Source organism: Triticum dicoccoides, chromosome 6B, assembly GCF_002162155.2.
Source record: "Triticum dicoccoides isolate Atlit2015 ecotype Zavitan chromosome 6B, WEW_v2.0, whole genome shotgun sequence".
In the NCBI taxonomy this organism is placed as follows: domain Eukaryota; kingdom Viridiplantae; phylum Streptophyta; class Magnoliopsida; order Poales; family Poaceae; genus Triticum; species Triticum dicoccoides.
In genome coordinates, this window is record NC_041391.1 from 149,255,521 (window position 1) to 149,267,646 (window position 12,126).

The 12,126-nt window shown below is 45.2% G+C and overlaps 1 protein-coding gene across 1 annotated transcript; it reads left to right on the plus strand.

Moving 5' to 3' along the window:
- Positions 1-204: 204 nt before the first annotated feature.
- Positions 205-5,681, plus strand: LOC119321907 (glucan endo-1,3-beta-glucosidase 6-like). Its single transcript, XM_037595419.1, has 2 exons — positions 205-1,424; positions 4,294-5,681. Exons 1-2 carry the CDS (start codon positions 1,060-1,062, stop codon positions 5,408-5,410), a joined length of 1,482 nt encoding a protein of 493 aa, XP_037451316.1. The 5' UTR covers positions 205-1,059; the 3' UTR covers positions 5,411-5,681.
- Positions 5,682-12,126: the final 6,445 nt, after the last annotated feature.

A 12,126-nucleotide genomic window follows, 5' to 3' on the forward strand; every position in this document is an offset into this window, starting at 1 on the left:
AGTGGGGAATATCTGTAGCCTTTCCCCCAAATCTTTTTCCTTCCTCGGGCATCTGCCCAAACAGTGCAGAACCGTCCTGGATTTGCATTTTTTGCATGCAACCGAGAGGAGGAATCTTTCTACTACCCTGTTTACCACCCGTAAAAGTAACCAGAAAACCACCATCATGACAGTAGTGAAAGCGTCTAACAAACCATGCTGCTCCGATTCCTTTTGCTTGCACTCCCAGCCCAAGCTCCAACCTCCAACCTCCAAGCGTGCGAGGCGTGAATGCCGTATCCCATAGCACTTTCGAGATAGTAGTAGAGCCATAGACCATCCATCCATCCATCAACAGCTTTTGAGGTTCTTGGAAATCTGGAGGCGACCGATCATGCTCATGCCGCCGCTTTGCTAGATGAGATCAAACACACCCCATCTCTTCTCCAACCCCACACTCAAATCACGTCTTTCCCTTCCCTTGACACAACCTCCTTTGCAAATCCTGGGAGGATTATTGCTTGGAAAGGCTAATCTTTTCTGCTAGTAGCTTTGAGCCTTTGATCCATCCCTCTGCTCTGCTCTGCTCGCTGCCGCTGCCAGCTTTGGCAAAGCCCCATTATTGCCCTCTGCCGCCCTTGCCTACCTACTCACCAGTACTCACCTCGCCTGGGTAGTACTTGCTGGCTCGCTCGCCGTCAATACCCGCCCCGTGAATCTCTCGGCTCGCCATCACTGGGAATCTCCCGTCGCGGTCGACCGTAGGTGGCGTTCGCCAGGGCTTCATTTATTGTTTCCCCCGCAAAAGATTCCAGCTCGTGGGTGGAGCTCTGGTAGCTCGGGGATTTGAGAGCCTTGTTCTTGAGTTCTTGGAGCCTCTGGCGGCTGCTCCTCCCCTTTCTTTCCGGTGAGGGTTTCAGCTCAGAGCTTCGATTTCAGTGTGTTCTGGGACGTTCCCGGCAAGATCCCCTCTTGTATTTCCTCGCCGGATTGTTTCATCCAAGATCTGAGCTCGGAGCAAGCGAGGAGCGCAAGATTTCATTTGGAGCTGCTGCTGTTGGGGTCATCTGCTGTCTGTCCATGGGTTCTCGTCCTCGCTCCGGCCGTGGGGGAGCCGCGGCGGCGCTCTTCGTCCTGGCGGCGCTGGTGGTGGTCTCCTGGTCGGCGGCGGGGGTGGGCGCGATAGGGGCCAACTGGGGCACGCAGGCGAGCCACCCGCTGCCGCCGGACACGGTGGTCAAGATGCTCAAGGACAACGGCTTCCAGAAGGTGAAGCTGTTCGACGCGGAGGACGGCACCATGAGCGCCCTCAGGAAGAGCGGCCTCGAGGTCATGGTCGGCATCCCCAACGAGCTGCTCACCACCATGGCCAACAGCATGAAGGCCGCCGACAAGTGGGTCGAGAAGAACGTCTCCAACTACCTCAACAAAGGCTGCAACGTCAGGTATCCTATTAATTACTCTACTTTGTTGACTCTCATTTGTTGCCATGCTTGCTTGATTGATTGATTTATTTGTGAGTAGTTCATGCTATCTGGAGTGTGGTCTCATTTGATTGTACTAGTTCGGAGGATGAACTGTCATGAGTCTAGAGTTAGTGAGGGATGAAGGCGACATTTTTCGCGGTACCTTCGATCTGTCTGTCTCAGGCTGGTGGCCAACAAGTGTAGCTCTTGTTTGGCTCAATGCTCGACTTGGAGACCTGCTTCATTTGCGCTCGGTTCATATGGATGGACAGTGACAAATCTAGAATTAGCAGGGAAATGAGAAATTTCCGCATTACCTTCAATCTGTCTCGATCGGAGACCCACTTCTCGGCGCTTTCCATGGTGCCTTCTGGTTTGCCCCCTGCTTGGTTGCACTGGTTACATGTATTCCTTGGGAACAGAAAAGTTACCAAGCAGAGCACTTTGTGTTTTCATTGAGCATCACACATGATTGATGGTGGTTTCTGTTTGAAGACTTTACTTTGCTCATCAATTCATACTGTTTCTCTAAATTACATGGAATTCTCCAGCAAGAAGTTCACCATGTCCATGGTTCCAGCCGGTTTGCACTACTGGATTCTCATCATCACTTTTTTGAATTCAAGGCTCTTGTGACATTGTAAAGTCCCCTTTTACAAGGCATGCCTATCCGTTAGGTTAAATCTTCTCTCCTATTATTTAAAAAAGACGCAAGGTTCTGTCGACCGCTCCTCCTTCATCCAACCTTACGTACGTTCTCTCCTCCTCTTCCCATTTGGAATTTTTACTCCCATCTCTAGTTTTTTCAACTGGTCTTTTTCCTGAAAACCGCTTCACCTGCCCCAGCTCTTATTCACTTAACAAATAAAATTCTGTCTTTTTGGTAATCCAGTAAGTGCTTTCCAAATAGTAAGTGTTAACTAAATAAAAACTTTTTTTACACAATCACGTAATATGGGCAGGCAAATCGCTGGCTAACGTACTAGATACTTTATACCCTGTTGCAATGCACGCATAGTTCAAAAAAGCGCTAGGCGTTAATTGTGCGTTTTGCCACCGCCTTGCGCTTTTCTGATATGCGCAGATTAAGCGCAGTTATGCGCTAGGCGTTTTGCTATCGCCTAGAGCCTAGGCGCACTTAAGAGCTCGCTTAGGCGCGCCTTTTTTAACTATGAATGCAAGTATCTAGTTGAATTTAAAGGTTAGGCCATCTACAAGTCTGTCTATTGTATAAAAGGCCTTTATATGGTTGTAGGCCATTTTGTATTAGAAGTATCTGTCTCTCACAAAAACTGTACCAGGAACATCTAGTAAAAAGCATTTTTAGCCTTTATTGAAAGCTGGCCTGTGGGCCTTTTTACAAGGTAAAAGTTACGAATTATTCAGCAAGCAGAAACCAGTCAACCCTCCTTCTTTATGCTGCTACAAATGACAGTTCCTGGCAGTTCCCTTGATCCATTATGTGTATAGGAACAATGTATTATATTTAGATGCTTATTTGTTAATGTATAAATAGGAATATATTTGCGTAAACAGCAAATTGTGAAGCCATGCACAAGACAGTGTAAAGGACCATCTACGGTTCTAACATGTGGGGTGACCATTCGTTAACCATTTACATTTATTTGGAACAATGCTCACAGCGTGCATTACGAGGTTCATGTTTTAAATGAGATGTTCACAGCCAACCACTTATGAGTTGTGCGTACCATTTTCAAACGGAACTGAACGATCAAGTTGAGCAGTAGCATTCAATTGCTTCCCTTCAAAGCTCCTAGGTGGAAGAAGGGGGGGACCTTACACCATGGAGGAAATGCATCCTTTTTTTGTCCAGTCCTCTTTATTTCTGTTGCTTCTTTGAGGGTGATATAATAGTTGGCCTCTTCCCTCTCCCTTGAGTTATACCTCCTGTATAGAATTTACCTCATACCTACTGTCTTGCAATGACTATGTTTATATTCATTTCACTACATATTGGACCGTGGGGTCCTGGTGGACATGAATTTCTCTTATGTGTCATAATTTCAAAGATTTTTTAAACTGAAACTTGAAGGCTTCAACCTTTTTATCACATTCTGAAAATCTATCAGCACTACCATGCGTTTTGCAAACATTTAACATCTTTCTGTTCTTTCTATGGTGTGTTCATTTTATGTAGCTGTTTTGCACATATTTTTTGATTAAACTATGTTAAATACCTAACACATAGTAACGCCCAATTTCTTAAACTCAGATTATTATTCAACCTGGAAAATCCATGAATTCCATTGGTGGTTTTGCAGTAGTTTGGGAGAATATGCACATTTCCAGCTTTTGATATACTTTCTTTCGCAATTTTCATGTCTCTAGCTTGTCTGAACTACTTTTTGGTATGAGGCAAACTATCGACTTTGATTTGTAAATACAACCTTGTAATTTAACCTAGTAATACAGAGTTAAATATCTGTTTTGCTTTCTAGCTCCATCCCTCCATCTTATAACACTGTACTGGTAGCATTTATTTTGATGAAACAGCTCTACACTAGTACATGCACTGTCCCTGATAAATTTCATGCAGCATTCTTTTTAAGTTGCAACTCCAATGTCTGCTACCTGCTTGATGATCTAGTAAGACAGACTATGTGATAACACTTCATCTGAACTACTGATAAGCACATGATGAAATGAAATGGTCTTTGCTGCTACCACAATATGTAGTAAGCAAAATGCATGTTCAGCAAGATCAGTTTAGGCTCCATGTTCTCATGTCCTATATTCAGTCTCATTCTTCAAGCAATGCCTTCTTGATGTTGATCCACCATTTGCATATATCATTGTCGCATCTTGATTTGCTCTGTTATTTTGCTAGGTATGTTGCGGTTGGTAACGAGCCTTTCCTGTCGACATACAATGGAAGCTTTCTGCTAACTACCTTTCCTGCCCTCAAGAACATACAAAGTGCACTTGTGAAGGCTGGTTTGGGCAATCAAATCAAAGTAACTGTTCCTCAAAATGCTGATGTCTATGATACAGCAACGGGCAAGCCTTCTGACGGGGATTTCCGCACAGATATTCATGATCGGATACTCGAAATTGTAAAATTTCTGAGCGACACTGGTGGTGTTTTCACTGTCAACATCTACCCTTTCATCAGCCTCTACATTGATCCAAACTTCCCTGCTGAGTATGCCTTCTTTGACGGGCGCTCACAGCCCGTTGTTGATGGCTCTGCAACATACACAAACATGTTTGACGCAAACCACGACACGCTCATCTGGGCTCTGAAGAAGAACGGATATGGGAATCTGCCGATCGTTATTGGGGAGATAGGCTGGCCAACTGACGGTGACATGAACGCAAATGCTCAGCTCGCCCAGCGCTTCAACCAAGGCTTCATGACGCATATCGCCACTGGGCAAGGGACCCCGATGAGGCCTGGGCCGATCGACGCTTACTTATTCAGTCTGATCGATGAGGACGATAAGAGCATACAGCCAGGGAATTTCGAGCGCCACTGGGGGATCTACACATACGATGGCATCCCAAAGTATCAGCTGAACTTCGGTGTGCCGAATTCACAGATTAAAAGAGCAAGCGGCGTCAAGTACCTTGACAAGAAATGGTGTGTGCTGAAGCCTACCGTCAGCCTCGACGACCCAAAGCTTCCAGACACGGTGAGCTACGCGTGCTCCAGGGCGGACTGCACCAGCCTTGGCTACAGGACTTCCTGCGGAATGCTGGACACCCGGAGCAACATCTCGTACGCCTACAACAGCTTCTACCAGAAGAACGACCAAGACGACGTGGCCTGCGGCTTCTCGGGCTACGCGACGACCACCGGCCAGGACCCCAGCACCGGGACATGCAGGTTCGGGATCATGATCGAGGTCGACTCGGCCTACTCGTGGAAGCCGCGGCTGGTCCGCAGCAACTACCTCCTGGTGCTTCTCCTTGCACTTGTTCACCTCTGTGTGTCATCCTCATAGGTGTTTTTCTTTTTCTTTGCGGAAGATGGCCCGGCCATGACAGCATCAACAGCCTGGCACCTTAGAGGGATATTTGATGCCTGCTGTCAGTGTTCATCCATGTAGGAACCTTTTTCCATCTTTTTCTTCTTCTAATTTCGGTGGATGCCGCATGGTTGAATTCTTGCTAGCGTAGCTTTGATCTTCCGGTACCATTGTGATTGGGATGGTGATGCAGTGGACCATTTATACCCAGGAATGTGAGCGAGGGCATAGCTATCAAACCTGCAAATGTGGTGAGTCCAGATCAGTCTTTTTTTCTTTTTTGGTTTCTAGGCACAACTGCCTTTGTTTTTTTGCAAGCCAAAGAAAGTATTTCTGAATGCATTTCCACTCTGATGGAACACATTGGTAACCTATGCACCCACCATAGGCCATCCAAGTAGCCATGGCCATACACTAGCAGTAGGCTTTGGAGGAGCCTGTAGACATCTGCCAATCTGAGTCGATTTACTGAAAACTTGGGACCAATTGCCTGTAGACACCTGCACTTGGGAGCAGTCATTTCAGATCATGGATCTAGTGCCAGACAACCATCTGCTTGAATCCATGCTGCAGTTATGGTTTTTGTTTTTCAGTGGTTGTTATCGTTGTCAAGCTGCCAGCTATGTCGGCATCATCATCGTCGTTGTCGTCGTCCCCATCATCGTGTTCTTATTTTGTAGCTCTGGACTGCAGTGAAGAGGCAATGTGGATGGCTCATCTCCCATGAATTGACAACCTTATTTTCCTCACCATCCGTATAACTACTTAATGAAGTACTCCCTCCGTTTCAAAATAGATGACCTAACCCAACTTTGTATTAACTTGGGTCATCTATTTTGGAACGGAGGGAGTAACCACCATGATAAAAATGCACTTGGATTGCATTCCAAACCAAACAATTGAACTAAAACCCTGAGGTGCCAGCTCATCCAAGCTCCACATAGCTTCATAAACTTTTGGTTTGATATCAAGCGAAAATAAAAAACAGAGGTGTTTTTTTGAAAAGCCATGGGGCCAATTAATCACATAGCCTTTATGTACAATCGCCACTGAGTGACACCAATAATTGGTTGCCTGCCATGAGCTAGAAACAAGAATGAGTCCTTGGAACTTGTTTGAAACATCCACATAAAAAAGTGTGTGATGGCAAGCAAAGGAAGCCACCCCACCTAAAAACCACACCAACAGAACCTAAAGGCAGGCATCCACACCTCTTAATCCAGCCAAAAGCACACAAGTGGAGTAGCACATAGACAGCACAAGCACAGAAGAGATAAAGAAAAGCATATGAATGTATCCACTGAGTCCATGAACTCTGTCCGAGGTGCAGCTGGTGTCACTCATGCTTGCCACTCCTTTTCCCTCCTCCTTATCCTTCTCAATGTGGCAACCCATTTTCCCTCCTCCTTATCCTTCCCAATGTGGCAACATGGGTTGTTCAGATCAACAAAAAAAATAGCGCCCTATTTTGACGCGTCGCTATAGCGTATCAGCAAATGCCACGTTTCATTTTAGCTAATTGGCTCACTATGGTGCTATTTGCGCTATAGCGCACTATTTCGACGCTAAATGAAATAACGTTTGTAGCGTTTTTGCGTGTGCCACACAGCGGCCCATCACATCACCGCATGGGCCCAACTCACTCCCGCTCCTTCTCAGACGCAACCCATACAACAGCCCATATAGCAACACATACAAGCTAACCTAGCAAACTCGTCATAAGTTTCCCACCAACTCGTGATCGAGGGAGGCGGCGGCGGAGTTTTTCGTGACTCGTGAGCGAAGGCGGCGTTGTTCGTGGCTCGTGAGTGAAGGCCGCGGCGGGCGATTCCTGAGCGGCAGCGGCTTCTCTTCATCCCGTCTCCAAGTAGCAGCGTCGACGCTATTCGTGACTCGTGAAAGAAGGCGGTGGCGGTTCGTGAAAGGTATTGGTTTCTCTTCCTCCCGTCTCCAAGTAGCAGCATCGACCTCGTTCGTGACTCGTGAGTGAAGGTGGCGGCGGCGGTGGTTTGTGAGCAGTGGCTGCTTCTCTTCATCCAGTCTCCAAGTAGCGGTGGCAGCGTCGTTCGTGACTCGTGAGTGAAGGCAGTGGCGGCAACATCTTCTCTTCGTCCCATCTTCGAGAAGTGGCGTCAGCGTCATTCATGAGTCTTGAGCGAAGGAGGCGGCGTTGGTGGTTCGTGAGCGGCAACGGTTTCTCTTCATCCAGTCTCCAAGTAGCGGTGTCGGCGGCGGTGGTTCGTGAGCGACGGCGGCTTCTCTTCATCCCATCTCCAAGTAGCGGCGGCGCCACACCTCCAACTCCGGCAAGTCAGCACCGACGTCAACCACGCTGCCGGCGCCAGCGAGTCAGCTACCATGTGAGAGCAACCTCTCTTCATCCGGTCTTCAAATAGCGGTGCCGGCCTCATTCCATTTTCGCCCAAGTCCCCATCCTTGCGAATTAGGGAAGCCTTGAATTTTGTGATATATTTGACATGTTTATGCAAAACACAATTTTCAAATATCGCACGCTATAACTTCTAGAGGGCCGCTATGCGAACGATACATCATGGACGATTTGGCACGCCGTCACATACAAGCCTTCGATGTACCAGGCCAAATCATCAGACTCCACTCGGGAAGAGGATCCCTTTAGGCTGGTTGTAATGGTAGTATCATAAGTTAGTATCATGCATATGATACTAGTGTATGATACTACCTCCCTAATGCATAGTATCATATGATAGTATCATATATGACTTTATTTATTGCCATGCATGACACATACTAGTGTAGCATTTATTATGATACTCAACCCTCTCTTACTTCATTTAATTCTATGCCACCTCATTAAAGTTGCCTAGTTGGCATGCATGATACTAGCTATGATACTCCCATTACAACCAGCCTTACGTGGGTTGTCCTGCCATTGAGAGACTGACACATGGATACCGCCAAGCGCGAGCCCACCTGTCAGCGACCGAAAGACAGTGAAAGTCAGGTTGGCTACGTCAGAGGATTCGTGTCCGTTTCAATATAGCATCGTACTGGGATCGTAATCTATAGCATCATGTGCACAGTACTTCCGTAACTTCTATAGGATCTAGAGAAGAGCGGCGCTAAATCTTGTAGCGCGCTATTTTTTTCATTGGCCCTGTTTGAATCCATGGATTAGAGTTAGTTTGAGCTAGTTGGGGCTCAAATCTTTCCCTAATAATAAAGCAGGTACCACTTTTGCTTGTCCGTCACGGTATTTTGCAAAAGAGTCTCTCTATTTTTGAGAATTCAACCCGCAGTCCTGTTTAAGTAAGAACGGATCTTTTTTTGCATTTTACACAAAACCCCTTACCTTTCATGCTAATTAACACATGGTCCACATTAAGTCGCAGCGAATCTTTTTTTGCAGTTTTACATAACCCCCTGATATATGCGTTAATCACCCCGCAGTCTATTAAGAATAATTATTTAAAAAAATAGCCATATCTTTTAAATTGTAACTCCAATAACATGTTATATATGAAAATTGATTAGAAAAATGTGTAGAATATTAATATGATGTTATTTTTACATGGCAACCATTTTTTAATTTGGTTTAGGAACATATTTAAATGTTTTAAAAAATATTCATATCTTTTAAACCGTAACTCCAATTTTAACATGTTATATATGAAAATTGAATAAAAAATGTGTACAATATGAATATGATGTTATTTTTACACGTCAAACATCTTTAAATTCGGTTTAGGAACATATTTAATTGTTTAAAAAATATTCATATATGTTAGACCGCAATTCGAATTTTAACATGTTATATATGAAAATTGATTAGGAAAATGTGTACAATATTGTTATTATGTTATTTTTACTCGTTAACCATTTTTAAATGTTGTTTAGGTACAGTTTCAAATGCTTTAGAAAATATTCATATCTTTTGACATATGAAAATTGATTAGAAAAATGTGTACAATCTGAATATGATGTTGTTTCACATGTGGTATTTTTTTCCCTTGCAACGCACGGGCTCTTTTGCTAGTAGCCCTAAAGTATCCAAACATGAGGGCTAGATTGGAGTTAGTTGCATCTAACCCACCCAAAAAAAAACTATCCCACCCAAGAGGTGCTAATTGGAGCTAGTTCTCATGGGGCCCAATGAAAAATCTTTTTTTCTCTCTCTATCCCGCCAGCCAAGAGGTGCTAATTGGAGCTAGTTCTCATGATGCCCACTGAAAAACCACTTTTCTCTCTCCATCAAGTGTATTTATTGTCAATATAACCCTGTCATCCAAACACCTTGTTGGCTAGAGTTAGTTCAGGGTTAGTCATGAGCTAGAAACTACTGTAACTCAGAGTTAGAGCATTCAAACAGGGCCATTGGTTCAGATGTTTGTGCTTTGTCATTCTCGGAGGTGATGCCACATCTGATGAGGAACTCTGAGTTCTGAACCACAACACAGACGAAAAAGGTTGCTGCTTTTCGGAGATTTTGCTGTACAGTAGATACATACAAGTAGCACTGTTGGTAGTAGAAGAGGTAACAATAAACAGGTGGTGAGGTGAAGTGAGTAGCTTAAGCCTAGCTGTCTTTCTTGACCCCTGAGCCCTCTTGGGGATGGTGTCAGGGAGGGCATGTGCCTGGTTGTTGCTATGTGTGTGAAGATGCAGTAGCAGTAGCAGACTAGCAGTAGAGGCATCCAAATCCATCCCCACTAGGCACTTTCTGTTCATTCCAGGCCTACTCAGGTGGGGCATGACATGAAAAAAAGTTAGCTCATTTGTGTGTGTGTGGTGTGCACTTGGTTATTGTGAGTCATTGTCCTCCTTATCTGGTTGCCCTCCTTTGCTGTGTGAGGCCCTCATCCTCTCTCCCAAGTGCCTGCCAGACAGAGGGATACACCAAGGAGACAAAGATTCTTGAGCAAAAAGGAGGCAGAAATCACAGATTTGACCTGAGGCAGAAATCAAATCACAAACTGACCTGTTCAGGAAAAATTTTCACTCTGCTGACCCTTTGGTGTGGCGCCCGACAGCTGAGCGCCGCACCCTACTGTGCAGCGCCTTTCCCTCAGGCGTCGCACATCCTGCCAGCATGGCAGCCCTGGTCCAGTTGCGGCCCCACACGCACCTGTGCAGCGCCTAAGAGCTAGGCGCCACACTTTGACGTGCAGCGCCTAGCCCTTGGGCGCTGCACAGTGACTTAAGCGCGGCCGCCCCAGCCCGACCAGGCAGTTCTTTATCTCTCCGCTCTCTGGACAGAGAGCAGCGGCGGCGGCGGCGCCCCCATCTAATCCCCCCACATCCCTCTCAGATCTGAAGATTTGATCCGTGAATTCGATCCCCAATCCATCCTACTAGGTAAACTCTTCCCTTCTCTTTCTTTTGCTCCGTAAATTTGTTGCCATTCTAGAGATTTGTCCATGATTTGATGGAACCCTTGATTTGTTTGGTTTGCTCGATTTAGGATGTGTATTCATATTGGTAGTACCGTAGTGTTATTTATTAGTTCACAATATATGATTCTTGTTGTTGAAACCCTAGATTGTTTAGTTTTTTTAGATATATATGAGATGCCTATTTTTATAGATAACTATGAGATGTTGATTTTTGTAGACATATATGAGAAGTTTGTTTAGATATATATTAGATGTTCAGTTTATTTCAAATATTAGATGTTGAGTTTATTTGAAATATTAGATGTTTAGTTTATTTGAACACATATGACATATTCATTGTGTGAGAAGGAGATGTTGAGATTCTTGTAGTTGAACACATGTTATATGTTTAGTGTATACCGATATTTGAGATGAACATAAACTTTTATATGTTTATTGTTTGAAATTGTAAGGATGGTTTGGCTTCTGGACGATGTCTACGACGTGCAACACCGGGCCTACATGATGCGCGAGAAGGATAAGGTAATAATGAGTAATCTAAATATTTTGCAAATTTGCCTTTAGTTGAAATTTACATGCCCTAAGATTTGTCATTACTTGTTTTTTTGCAGAAGCTTGAACCTCTGAAGATTCGGTATCACGGGGTCTCTGGTCCTGCCATGCCTTAAGATGAGCGGTACACACCGTACATCAAGCAGGCAGGACTACTCCCGTGGATTCTGTTGGTCAGCCGGTCCACGCCGAATCTGAACGCTCCACTGGTGTCCGCTCTTGTTGATCAGTGGAGGCCAGAGACCCACAGTTTCCATCTTCGAACCGGGGAGATGACCATGACGCTCGAGGATGTCTTGTTGATCACCGGTCTTGCTATCGACGGGAGGCCTCTATGTATGAGCATCGATTCTGATGGGTGGCGCGAGCAGATGATTGCTCTTATCGGTATGGCTCCTACCGAGGCTGAGGATGATGTAGAGGAGGGAGAAGAGAAGAAGAAGAGGGAAAGGAAGGCAGCCGGAGCTGCTTTCACGTGGATTCAAAATAACTTTGCGACATGCCCTCCGGATGCAACTGATGATGTGATCCAGACACATGCTCGTGTGTATATGTGGTACATTATGTCGAGGACTTTGTTTCCTGACTCCACTAGCAAGAACGCTCCATGGATGTGGCTGAAGGCGTTGACCGTCTTCGATAGCAAATGGAGCTGGGGTTCAGCGACTCTTGCCTACTTGTACCGACAGGTAGTTGGTCTGTTTTGTGATCAACTCATTTATTCATTAGCAATGCAAGCTTGCTGTCAAGTTAACATTGTTTTTCTTT

Coding starts and splice junctions, on each gene's coding strand:
- LOC119321907 (XM_037595419.1), top strand. CDS start 1,060: ATGGGTTCTCGTCCTCGCTCCGGCCGTGGGGGAGCCGCGGCGGCGCTC. Junction 1,425..4,293: donor AACAAAGGCTGCAACGTCAG/GTATCCTATTAA, acceptor TTATTTTGCTAG/GTATGTTGCGGTTGGTAACG.